General features: G+C 43.3%; 1 protein-coding gene across 2 annotated transcripts in view; it reads right to left on the bottom strand.

Moving 5' to 3' along the window:
- The window catches only part of ntn1b (netrin 1b), a 58,330-nt gene extending 44,314 nt beyond the window's left edge, over positions 1-14,016 (bottom strand). Inside the window, exons 1-2 of one of the 2 annotated variants that reach the window (XM_083780094.1) lie at positions 13,786-14,016; positions 12,526-13,577 (exon numbers count right to left, since the gene is read on the bottom strand). In XM_083780094.1, the coding sequence (XP_083636220.1) occupies positions 12,526-13,540 (1,015 nt within the window). In that variant the 5' untranslated portion in view covers positions 13,541-13,577; positions 13,786-14,016. The remainder of the gene's footprint in view (positions 1-12,525; positions 13,578-13,785) is intronic. The other variant, XM_083780095.1, reaches the window with a different exon arrangement.
- Positions 14,017-14,216: the final 200 nt, after the last annotated feature.

The following is a 14,216-nucleotide window of genomic DNA, read 5'->3' as shown; positions in this document are numbered from 1 at the left end:
CGGACCATTGTACAGAAATAGACTATACTGTAGAATATAAATACCATTGGCTTTGTTTCTTGTCTTGTCAGCTGCATGAAACTACAGAGCTCTCTACTGCCAACCTGTCAGCCTTCAGACTGACTGTGTATCTGAGCATAATGGGTTCCCAGCATGATGGGGTTCACTTTGCTTATCCTTTCTGTTGGGTGGAAACCTCATTATGTCAAAACTGTTATTTCTCAGGATTAAAAAGAATAAATTAATAAAAATGCAGATCTACAAACACATTGCAATGCAATGCGTTTTGTGCTCGTAGGTCGGCTATTTTTGCAACTGTTGTGGTGCACTGTAGTATGACAAAGTAGGGCATAAATTTACAAAGAAATTACATTTAAATAAGGAGACAGCGACATTATAAAATGTGGGAGGTGTGTGTGCCCTGAACAGCCTTATATATACTTGATGTGATAACAATATCACATATGCGATGTGATATTGTGATGTGTGATGTGTTGTGACTTGTGAGCTTGTAGATCTGCTAAAACTATTTCAGTCAGACAACTCACGAATAGAGTTACCGATATTTATTACAGAATGAGTATAAGTGTGCATATGATATTTGACTTGGCGTTCGGCTCTGCTGGATTTTCTCCCTGCTCGGCACGATTAAGCACCAACATAAAACATTAAGAGCAGGGAGATAGATATACAATAAAACCCCCCATGAGGAACGACGTAGCCCACAAACAGGCGCATACTAACAGTCCGGGGACAATGACAGCAGGAGGATGACAGCAGGAAGAACGGAGACTGAGGTGAGCTTAAATAACATGGCAATTGGTCAGCTGACTGCCATGTCAGCGTAGGCAGGTAGGAATGAGCATGAGTGTAGTACCTTGGTAATACGCATGCATATGCGCCCGTGGGCATGGCATGAAGTTGAACCCCCTCGAGTATATCTGACTGAACTAACTCCGCAGGCTATGTCTCATTGCTGAAATCTTCACGTATAAAAGGTTAATGTTAATGACAAGCTAGAAGCTCCCAACATGTGTGCTTTTTAAGGTTTTTTGAAAATGTTCAACTAGGGCTCGGCAGCTCGGCAATTACCCTAAAATATATCAAAGCGGATATTTAACCAATAACCAATAATTGACTTAATCTTGCTCATGTATCTTATAACGACAAATCTACACGAAGAAATTTGAATAGATTTCTCATAATCAAATAAATCAATTACCGGTAGTCTGATTAACCACTTAACCCTGTATTATACTTAGTTGAACAATGGTGGTGTATAAAAATTGTATGGTTGGAATAGAGTGTTCCTTCCACGCGATACGTCCTACCGGGGACACTCCCCTGTGATAAGAAGCGGCCTGCTCACTTACATTGAAGGAAGCATGAGCTCAGTTCGGGGCTCTCCCCAGGGAGAGCAGTGCCCAGGATACAGCTTAGGTAATTGGCACCGGGTAAAAAAATGGGTTACAAAATTGTGGGATGAAAATAAAAAGTCAAAGAGTAAAAAAAAGTCAAAGCCAGTCGATAGTATATAATCGTAATATATTAATCGTAATTGAGTTTGAAATAATGGTGATATTGATTTGAAGTCATATCGCCCAGCCCTATATTCACAAAGAATGAAATGACTAAAATGTACCACAGGATAAAATGGCCTTTCCGTGTGATGTCAGTCACCAGATGGTGATATAGCATGGCTTATTTATTTCACAGTCAATTTCATGTAATTTCATGGTTACTTTTGGACTATTGAGATATTTATTACCATTTAATAAAATTCACAGAGCCATGAAGAGTAAGAGATATTGGCCTGGAAATGGAAGAACGTTTCAGCACATGTCATCTCCAACTTTTAGAATACCATCGCTCTATAGCCACTGGCTATCAATGTGGTAAGTCTGTTGTTATGGGCTTTTCAGACCCATAGATGAAGTGTCACTTCTAAACAAGAAAACCTGGCTCTACAGAGCCCAGGCGCCCCTGGTATCATTACATCACAGTGTAATCTAGCATGGGCTGTGGTCATTGTTTGTTGTTGGGGCACAGAGCTGTGAGGTCATGCCATTTCCAGGCTGACTCTCGGACTGACTGCATGAGTGGAAAGCAGATACGATATCGCTGCCTCACTTTCCCTGAGAAAAATAGCCTCGCTATCTCTGTAAATAAATTATCAGCACTAAAGACAAAGTCGGTGAAGAAGAATAAGTCCCAGCCCTTGACTGCCTCAACACAAACACAGCCTCCAGTGGCATGCCTTGCATTCATCACCCCGAATCACCCTCGACCAGGCGGTCAGAGCAGAGAGAAACTGTGTTGTCTGCGAGCCTCAAAGTTCACTCAAGCGGGACGGAAGTCACTCACTCAGTATTTTGGTGCGGATGTGTGGAGAGGTCATGACTGGCCTGCTCCACAGAGCTGCTGGTGGCATAATGCCCACACGCAAGACACCCCCTTATAGGTCCATTTGCCCACACTCAGATAAAAAAAGTGTACACAGTGGTCCCAAATAAAACAATTATTTTTTAATCAAATGGGGACCTTGAAATGAAAAAGGTTTAGAACCACTGTGGTATAATAATGGACTGGAAGGCTACTTAATCCTGCCTCTGTACATCATTCTACACACTCTGATGTAATGTATGCGCACGCACACACACACACACACACACACACACACACACACACACACACACACACACACACACTCACACACACAGATTGCAGATAGGAGGATAGCGATGGATGAATTCCCAGATTCATCCTCCTTGTAGCAGATGTGGAACCCTGAGATATTTATATTTATAGTTGCATAGGGACCAGGGGGGTCTGGTAGCCTGCAGCCTCCTCTCCTCTACTCTCCTACTCTATCCATCCTCCTGGATATCCCCTCAAATCCAATAAGTGGTTCCTCATTCCCTTACTGTAAAGAATTGGTCACTAGAGGATGGGAGAGATGGAAACAGCACACGGTGTGTGTGTGTGTGTGTGTGTGTGTGTGTGTGTGTGTGTGTGTGTGTGTGTGTGTGTGTGTGTGTGTGTGTGTGTGTGTGTGTGTGTGTGTGTGCATGTGTGCGTGCGGGGGAGGAGGGCTGTTAGGGGAGGTAGAACATCTTCTCTGAGCAGCAGAAAGCCTTGGAGAGGCCCACACATTTGTTATTTGGGAAAGAAGTAAATACATGCAGGGACCAACAAGTCCACGTCCTTATCGAGTTGGGGCTCATTATGTCTTGTTTATTTTAAAGTGTTCTGGAGATAAGTGCTTCTTAACGAGGAGCAGCAGAAGGGTCACTGCAGTATTACGCTTTATAAATACATCAGCAATGGAGGGACATATCCTATAAATATTATAAAAGTGTTAATCTATATCTCTGACTGTGTGAATGTACAAAAAGAAAACCCATAAGGGTTCATTTGGTTACATTTCTACAGTCAGTTACTAATGGATTAATTAACACAGGATTTTACTGTATATGATTCTCATGTAATATATAAATATTAATTTCCATCTCTTCATTTGAATTTCAGTGTTGGAATCAGATACGCTGACTCACATACGCTCATTCAGTTTATCGAAGATTTCAACCTGGGTGGGGAATATGTACAATTGTGTGTTTGCAATAAAAGAAAAAAGACCCTCGTAAAATGCATTGTGTGCCCACCCTGCAGGGTGATTCTAATGAGGATCAAGGCTCCTTTGAGCTCGAAAAGAGCCTGTTGTCATGTGTTGTCTTTGAGCAGAAAGACCTCTGCAACGACGGCACGGCGGGGTGGATGGCACCAGCCAAAGGAGGGCTTAGCCCCTGGGGGGGAGGGGTAAGTGGCACTGGGGGTAAATGGGGCAAGAAACACTGGGGGAGTGCGCTCTGTGTGTGTGCGTGTATGCGTGTGTATGCGTGTGTGTGTGTGTGGGCGGGTGTGTGTGTGTGTGGGCGGGTGTAGGAGAGGCAGCACAGCATGGGAGCTGGCTGGGGGTCTGGAGCCGAGCTGTGGAGTGTGTCATTCCCCCGATCCCATTAATCACTGCCAGGCCGTCCTGCTCCAGCGAGCGCCTTGCAGGAGCTCCAGTGCGCTCAGAGCCACCCTAGGTGGTCCGCTTGCCATACTGGAAGCCTCAGTCAGCTGTGGCGTGGCGGAGGTTAAAATCATGTTTACAGACACGGGACCCAGTTGGACATGATATCGACAAACATCCGTGTTGTTATTATTCAACACGGTCAACAACGAGGGAAAAGCCGCCTGTAAACGCAGAAATTACCGGCTGGGTGGAATGTTTAACACGTATAATGGTTTCTACCCTTTCTCCAAACACACATGGTGCACAGCAATACGCCATCTGTATCCATGACAAATAAAACCTCAAATGACACAGCAGTCGAGCTTATCGGATGAGAGCCTGTCACTGCCTTATACTAGTGGTTCCCAACCTTATACTCTATCTGTGGAGACTCCCTTTCTCACAACTGACAAAGGCTGAGGGCCCCCGCACACACACACCTGCAGCGCCCACGCACACAAGTGTGCTCACACAGAGACACACACACACACACACACACACACATACTTACAGTACATTTAATGTTATTAAAGTACTTTACAATGAGTTTGTGGGTGGTTTACATGTGGGAGTTAGCTACAGAAAGTTACAAGATAACAGATACTATATGATGAAATGAACTGATGTTACTTTGACAGCATGCAGGCAGGCACAGGCAGAGACAGTGGATAAAAGCCAGGATTTATGTAGAAATTTTCAGGCAAATTAAGTTTCTGACTACCTCAAAACAGATTTTGTTGCAGAAGGAGGTGAGGACACTGGAGCAGCACGGACATTTCAAACCTTTTCTTAGGTGCTAGTACAAAAAAAGACTAACATTTCGACCTATGCTGTCTTCATCAGAGTCAGATGAGACCTATCTTTGTTGGGCGGACCCGAAACCCAGTTTGGGAAACACTGTTATATAATATGTTATACAGTAGCTCACAGAATGCCGGTACCCTAATGGTCTTGTAGCCTCATGACACAAAATACCTGCAGGCAAACATGTGATGCATGATGACTAATGATGACACAGCAACAGGAGCGTCTGTATACTGTAGAATGGATGTCCTCTTCAACAGAAGAAGTAATTCAAACCAGCAGTTAAAGTCATGTAACATCCATTTTAATAGCCTTTTTTTTGGAGACACCACCTGTAGCTTCATTGTCATTACAGTGGACATGGCCTGTAACAACTGTGACTGTCCTGGCATATTTTGGTAAGCATGCCAACCATATACTGTATAATACATTAACTGTAAATAAAATAAATGAATAAATTTCCGGTACACTTCCAATGCCTGCCTCATTATGTCAAGAATGTCAGGGTCAAAACACATGTGGAACGGAAATGGTTGAAAAAATATAAACCAATGAAAGATTATATCAAAACTAACATCCCCCAAAGGGCGCCATCCTAGTCTGTTTAAGTGAAAATGTTACATAGTAATGAATTAATGGCATTCAAATAATGAAAGTCAAATCCCCGTAAGAGCTGCCCCAATGTCATCCAACTGCATGTCTCTCATACCAGTCAGTCAGCAGTCATGGCAGTGATGATATCAACGAGCCCATGATGAAATTACATGAACACATAGGGGGTTCCTGGTGGTTCAGCCAGTTTGTGCACGTACCACATGCTCCTTGTGCGTTGCAAGGACCCGAGTTCAAGTGTCTCGCACGTGTCCCTTCTCTCTGACCCTGGTTTCCTGTGTCTCTAAACACTACTAAGTAATCAAGCACAATTTAAAGCAATTAACCACTTTGAACCTGGCACCCCTAAATTTCAATAATCTTCTAAATAATCAGAAATAGAACAAATCTAAAAGTTTGCAGAGCATCACATTGCGACGTATTGTGAGCTTGAAGATTGGCTTAAGTGGGTAATTCAAACCCAGCGAACACTTGGATACTTTGCGAGTCACCTCTCTAAACCACTGTCCACAACACAGCAGTACAACATTTTTCAGTTTGCTCTTAGAAGCCTGAGTGAAACCTTTTTGGCTCGACCGTCATGTCTGTCTTGAATTATGAGCTCAGCAAAACAAAATCCTCAAAACATGCACTGTGTGTACCCAGAGGACACTGAATTCTACTAGAGCATGGATTTTTCAGATCCCCGAAATACAACCCTTTGTTTTATGGTCTCCTTGTATGCAGAGAAACCTCGCATCAGAGTCATAGTGGGCCTATACCACCAGAAGAGGCAATGATAATATACAGTACAGTATGGAGCTAAGATTATGCTTTCCATTTGTGATAGATGCAGTGTCGAAGGCCTGTTTTATCATTAGTCAGAGCTAGAAGTATGTTGTCTGTGTAGGCAATGACTGTGTAGAGCTAACAACATGTATCCCTGAACATTAAAACTGCAATAAATGTATACCCTGTGACATCATGTTGTTGTCATCATGTCATCTTGTGATTAAAAGAAACCGCTCACTTCACACAGGTGTGATTTTTCTTCTTTTTTTTAATCCAATATACCTGTATAGGGCTAAGGTAGTAGAGTAAGAGCAGCACAACTGCAGTGGTTGGAGGTACACGCGCTCTTGCTCTTTAGATCCTGTGGTTGGGTAGGACCACTACTGGTTGACAAGAGGTACGTATTAGCCTTGCGTAGCCAACCTTCATCTGCCTTTGCAATGCATAATGCCCCAGGGAGATTAAGTCTGGCCCCTCTCAATTGTGAGAGGACTTCACGGCCGAAGTGTTGACGAGCCAACCAGATTCGTCTGGAACCAGGCTATAACCAACCAGCGCCCAGTATTCAAATATTGGGCGGGACATTGCAGAAAAAAATCTAATACTGAGAGGGACGAGACTAATATCCACGCAGTGATATTAGTATCGCTACGAGAGGCTAAACAGGTATTATTGCATGAAATTAAAAGGGAAATATCTCGCCTTCCCAAAGGAGAGCTCAGTCATAGCACAACAGTTTGTTTGGGGGACTGGGGTTTTAAACTTTATTCTGTGATGTCATGAAGAGTTCTCTCTGCTAGTAATCAATGCTTTGGCCTGGAGGCTGTGTGGACTACGTTGTTTGTTTGATCTTCTCCATCCAAAACGAGCTCCGGGTTTGTAGTGCTAAGATTTGTTAACCAGAAACTGTTCTGTCAAAAAGTCAGTCTCTGATTTATTGTCTTGGAGAAAGAGTGTGTTGTGGATCTGTCATTTCTAGGTTTGGGATTTTGACAGTTTCCTTTTCATGATGACAGAAGAACAGATTACAGATTGCATAAGAAAATAAATGAATGCATGCCATAGTCAAAGGGGTTAATACTTTGTTATAGCCATTGTATATTGTTTGTGTGCAGATCATTTACACATGGCTGTATTAGTATACTGTATATATATACTCTATACACTATACTTGTCTTGACTTGTTTAATGTTTACATTGCAAAAAACACACCTGTGTATCTGCTTACTGCTCATTATCTCCTCTGGACTCCCATTGGTTAGACAAAGGACATTTTCCATTCATTCACACAACATCGCAGATCCCTGAATGATAGTTAAACTGGACAACTGGTCAGTGCATAAATGGAACTCTGCTATACTCGCAGACTGTTTAAACAGATTTTCCCATTTTAAACTAGAATCCCAATTGTTCTATTGTGATAATGTGATAAAGTGACATAATAGTAACACTTCCAAAGATTCAAAGAGATTTTATTAGTTTTATCCTCTTGTCGATCACTTTTGTTTCTTATTCAATAACATGGTACTGTCTGAGATACATAGTAATAATAATAATAATAATAATGTTTTGCAATTTGAAATGTTTTTGTGTTTTATTTAATACATATCGAATATGTTATGGTAATGCCGTTAACCATGAAAACATACCATGAACGGAAATCATTGTAATGAAAAACAAGCCCAGAAATTATAATAACATCCTCTGACTATGATTATCATGAAAAATCTAAAGCCACAAAATGTACCAGGCTGCAAACCAACTTCTCTGGAGGGGAACACTTTGATGGACAGGAGAAACGAAGAAGAGAGAAGAGCACAGAGAGAGAGACTGAGAGAGAGAGAGAGAGAGAGAGAGAGAGAGAGAGACGAGGGGGGAGTAAAAGACCTGAGGTAGAGAGGAATGAGGGAGAAAGTGCGAGTTGTGAGAATACCTATGACATCATGCGTCTGAGACATTGTTTTGTGCCGTCACATGGTGGGCCGCTACGGTGCAACTGAAATGAGACCCAGATGGTGAACAGACCATGCAGTCTGGTCCGACCTGGCAGCTCGGGGGATATGAGGCGGCCCAGCCACAGTCAGCAGAAACAGCGGCAATGGTCCCAGTCAGCCACATGGAGAAAGACCAGTCCAACACAGAGGATACACTCAGCCCAACAGCGAGCCGAATCTGCATTCTCAAGAGGATCTCAGGCAACCGATGACCCAACTAAATAACGACAAACAAACTGTACTGTAGAAATAACCTACAGTATGTTGTAATGCTGAGGATATGGATATATATCAAATTATGAATATGTCTACCTCTTTACGTTCAAGGACCCCAACTTGACATACATAGTCTTTTATCTCTGGAACCCCAATCCGTAAGGGTCCATTTGGCAATATTACTGTTATCAGTGTTTAGCCTTTAAAGGTCAAACTGTACTGAAACAGCTACACCTTCAAATTCAGTGTGTGAATTTAACTCAAGAGTGTAAAAATCTCGGGGGGAGGGGTGGGTGGGATTGTTTGTTTGTTGTTTGTTTCTGTGTTCCTTTCTTTTGCTGTTATGTGTTATTTTTATGTGTTTTGTTTTCTTTATTTCATTCATGATGTTAACATGTTCTATTGTGATTTTTTGTCTAAAATAAAAAACATTTGATAACAAAAAAAGAGTGTAAAAATCTAAATAAGACAGGTGACCATAGTGGGTTTTGGCATAAGAATTAAAGCTGTCCTTTCTCTCACATCTCCACTAAACGCTATAATATATATCAAACAAGCCTTGTGGATGTTGTGAGCACGCATTCAGAATGACCACTATTGTTAGAGCTCAGCTACCAGTACGTGCTGGTTGGACTGGGAGGAGAGCCAGTAGGCAACTGATACAATCACATCCCAATTCAGCTGCCTTGTGGGTGGCAGACGTGTCAGACTCGTAACCAAGAAAGACATACATGATGTGTGTGTGTTCAAAAGCTGCCAAATGCTTTCAGCAGAGCAGAGAACGTGCGCTGATAAAAATCTAAGATAAAACCAGCGGTTTAATATGGGTGAGAGTTACACTCACTGACCTGGTGTCAGAAACCTCATGCACAATGAGTTGCACAGAGCCTCAGCGCAGGATGGATGTCATGCTGAAATTACAAGCTGCAAATCCCTCTATTTGCCTTACCAAAATACACCCAGACCAATAGAAAATGCTCTATCATGAAGACATGACTGTTCAGGCACAGGGCATGGAGGTGAAAAGCGAACGCTTACGAAAAAAGGTACAGCATAAGGAAATGAAGCTCGTCTTAACCTCCGTCATTATAAAACAGAACATTGCATGGCAGCGGGACAGCAAAAACAAAGTCGAAATTGAACAAGTGTAAAATTACACGTATGAATGACTAAGGCTACCATTTTCAAGTTGCCTCAAAACCCACTTGGCAGGGAGGCTTTTCCCACAGTTCCCTTCACAGCCCATCAGTCAGGCCAGGGAGGAACGCAGCCCTGACTGTCAGGGGTCAACGCTACGCTGTGCACACACTGAATATGAAGCAGCTGCCTGGGATACCCAGAGCCTGGCGTGTCACTGGGTCTGTGTGTGTGTGTGTGTGTGTGTGTGTGTGTGTGTGTGTGTGTGTGTGTGTGTGTGTGTGTGTGTGTGTGTGTGTGTGTGTGTGTGTGTGTGTGTGTGTGTACGTGCATGTGTCTTTTTCTAATCTAATATGTGCCTTTAAGTAAATTATCTGGTGGCACATGGTCAAATACCATCATGGAACATTCTCTAACAAAGAAGAGTAGGCTGCGTTTCATAAAAATGCGGAACAGGTTGCAGGTCTTATGGCGAGGATTTGCATTTCATGCGACACCAGTTGATGGGAATGCAAAACGTGGGTATTACCGCTGCCAATATAAATACTTTTCTACTAAATGTAATGGCAACCCCGCATGCAAGGACATGGGAAATTGACTTAGTCCTGCTCACTTTCACGCTTGCCGCCATTCACTGTTAGCAACTACTCTCCCATAACCATACCTCAGTCCTTTTCTCTAACCTGGTCTCAGTTAAGTGTCTTAAGTCTAATTCACACTTCATCAATCACTTAAACCCTATAGCATCCTTATTCCATGGTCGGAAGATTTGCGACACATTGTGAGCTTGCATAGAGATTTGGTGTAGAGGGAAAAAAGAGCAGACCAAGCACAGAGCTGACACAGGACAAGTTAAAGGAGTAGTTCGCCCAAAAAATGACTTATTTTCTATCAATTACACACCCCATGAAGCCTTGAAATCATGGACATGTTTTGACTCCGGTGGAGTCTCCGGTATAGGTTTCATGGGGTGTGTAATTGATAGAAAATAAATAAATCATTAAGTTTAACCATCAGAGAACCAGTACAAAGTCATAGGCCAACATGGACAGATCAAGAAGGATTGCTTACACCAGCTACCCTGACTTGAATTCTCTCTATAGCTCAATGGACACAACTCCTCCCCTGAGACGTCTTTCACAATAAGGTGTCGGGCCACCCTTATTGTTCTCCTCCCTTCCCTTGGACAGCGTGCTTATTTTGGCTTTTCCGAAGCTTTATCTGATGACACTGCTCACAATAAAAAGCGAGGTGGTGAAAGGGGCCTCTCGCTGACAGCGTGATGGATGCCACAAGTGACAACCTTTTGTTTCAGTAAAATACACTCAACATGCTGGCCTTGCAGAGGCGAAAAGCGGAGGGCAAGGAGAACAAGTTGTTCACTTGTTCCGTGTCGTTGAGCAAACCATGGCAGTGTCGGAACTTGTTGCTTTTCCCCACTTTAGGTTCACTGTAGATCAGGGGCTTGATCTGTGGCTGTGTTAATACAAGCCACCCAGCTCTGTTGAAAATAAGCTATGCAGCAAATAAACTCTGCTGATAGAATACAAACTTAGAACAGGGTTCCAATTACCTCATGTTTTGTCCACCCCTTTGAATGGCTTACTTGGTTCCAAAGTGGCAGTTTATACTCAACGTGCCAAAAATGTCAATAAACCCGCCTTAATCGCCCATCCAATCTGATAAAAGCACCTGCTTAGGGAAACACAACACGCCCCTGCCGTCTATCTGTGCAGCTGCAATGTTTCCTTCCTATTGAACCACTATACAGTCGGAAACACTGGTCAAAATGCAATTACGCACTCAGGCACCCGCACTTGTTTGGTGAAATAACTTCCTGCCCTTTCTTTTCTTTTTGCAGATTTATTTTCTGGAGATTAAAATCAGTATTCAACATAACATACACGAACGTGGATAAGGGGAATGGATAGGAATTAAATGCTGTTAAATAGTTTCTTACAAGATGTAAATTACATTATTTAAAATTTGTCATGACATAGCTATACTGTACTGTAGGCTACATCATTATTAATATCATTCTCAAAGGCGAATGTTTTTAAAACAATGTAAATAATAGGTTCCTGCATGTATAACCTTAAACAAATCCCTTCTGAACTGCACAAAAATTAACAAAGGATGCATTTATTTTTTAAATCAGAATTGACCCATATATTTGTAGGCCTAATATATAACATATTGTGATTCGAGTGTGTTTTTGCTGCAAATGAAAGCTTTTAATGGCATAATGAATATGTATAGGCTATGTATGATAATTACAATTAAAATGATTTCTGCAGCAATAGTTTCATTGCATTTAAACTTCAAGGTAATTATTGTTATTGATTCAGGTTTTTTATATCTTGGCCACTCATGGGTGTAGGATAATGCTTGGAAATGTAAGGGCCATGACTCTCGTTCCCCACCCTTAAATTGAACCCTTAGAAGACTAAAGTTTAGTCTAAACTAGATCAGATTTACTCTCGAATTCACATTAGTTTAATAAAATATATAGTCTAGATTTCTTAAAATAAATCCACTTTGACGCACCGCCAAATACAAGAAAAATCTGTCCCTGTTAATTGAATTGTAGCTATAGTACATTTTTCATTCACAATAAGAAATTCGTGGACTGGAGCAAAAATATATGTTATTACTGTAGAACGTTTTTGTAATGAGGATTATTGCGCGCAAAACTGGGCCTGTTTGTGCGTAATGGCAATATCGACTGCAGAGCATTAATGAAATTAGCTACTTCGACTCTTCAATTAAATGAATTAATGTAACATTAATTCAAATGCACAGTAAAATATGATCAGTAGACATATTTGTAACTCTGAGAGTGAACAGTTTGGTTATTGTGCTCGTGTTCAAAATAAATGCCATGTGGAAAATAATATATGTAGGTATATATTTTAAATATAAATATTGTCTTACCAACACATTCGTTTGGATCTCTGGCCGTCGCTCGCTGCCATGGTCGGTCATAATGGAAAGGCTTGCACCTGTCGCACTCCGGCCCCGCCGTGTTGTGCTTGCACTCGCACACCAGATTCCCCTCTCGGTCCTTTACGCACTTGGACGCGTGGCCGTTGCACTTGCACCTTCCGCCGACCTGCAGGTCCGACACCGCGTAAAAGTAGGAGTCGCGGGCCAGCTCCGAGTCGTCCTCGTTCTCGTCGCCGAACGTGTGCAGCCGGCTGAACGCCACCTTGATGTCGGTGGCGGTCACCCAGTCCTGGAGGACGGGCGAGTTGTCGAAGTCGTGCGCCGACGGTCTCCCGTCCAGTGTGCTGAAGGCGATGAGGCCACCGGTGAGAGGGTGCATGTCCGTGTGCGAGTCCGTGCAGATGGCCTCCTGCTCGTTCTGCTTGGTGATCGTCGCCTTGTTCGGCCTGTTGTGCATTTTCTTACACTGCGCGGAGTAGAACTGGAAGGGGACCCACGACTTCCCGTAGTCCATGGACTTGTATATGGCCATGGATTCGGGCCGCGGCGAGCAGAACTGCAGGCTCACGTACGTGACCTCGAACTTTTTCCCCAGCGACAGCGTGAGCGTGACGTTCTGCGGATACTGCATGTAGTTCTCGGACTGCCAACAGGTGAGGTTGTGCGGGTTGTTGAGGTCCGTCAGGTAAGCGGGCGGGTGACACTTCTTCGGGTCGGCGGCGTCGCACGTGTGGCAGTCCCGCGTCCTCTCCTCGCCCTTCTCGGTCACCACGCAGTACCTTGCGGCGGGGCTGCCGCACGTGCTGGAGACGCGCACGTCCTTACCGAACGCGGAGTTGACGAAGTCGGGGATGCATCGCCGCGGGTTGCCGTTCTCATCGTAGCACGGGTCCGGCGGCGAGGACTGCGCAGCGAACATGCTCAGCCCGTATCCTCCGAGAGCCACGCTGCTCAGCAAAGAAACTGTCACCAAGGTGACCCAAACTTCCAAAATCCGTATCATTGTAATCCGCGGCGCTCCCGCAGTGACTCTTGCCCTGCTGAAATGTAATTGAGAGGGAGGGGGTGGAAAAGAGAAAAGTCAATTAGGATCGGTATCATTCATTTAAACTATGGGCAAATTCAAGGCAAAGTAAGACTCATTATATGGATAACGAAAAGCCAGACGCACGGATATTACGCATGAGACCTATAGGCTAAACAAAGCAGATATTATTATGAGGCAGCAAAAGCTCCAGGGGTCACTACCTCGAAATATCTTTTCCAGCTTAAAAGGTGTAGCAGGAAGAACTCCTACAATTTTGGAGGGCAATTTATGCCGTTTACGCACGAAAAACTAGACTGCCAGTTCAGCTTTCCTTCCCCCCTTTGAAATCCAAACATAAACATAAATACGATATGGCAAATGATCAGCTGGCTCTGAGTCTCCTTGTGTGTGTCTTCCTCTCAGTCACACCTCTGTCCACCTCTATCTGTTTCTGTCCCATTCCCTGTCTGGCGCGCTCACTGTTGGAATAGTAAAAAAGCTCCAGCTGTCCACAAGAGCTTGAGTTTAGGCTGCGCAGACGCTCGGTGTTAGGGGAGGACAGCGTCATCTGCTGGAAAATTATTGACATTGCGCTTATAAAAAAATGGAAACACCATTTAAATCCTTTAGTTACGAGTCACGAGTCACGACC

Source organism: Protomyctophum parallelum, assembly GCF_964188405.1.
Source record: "Protomyctophum parallelum genome assembly, chromosome: 13".
Taxonomy (NCBI): Eukaryota; Metazoa; Chordata; class Actinopteri; order Myctophiformes; family Myctophidae; genus Protomyctophum; species Protomyctophum parallelum.
This window is presented reverse-complemented; position numbering and strand designations above follow the sequence as displayed.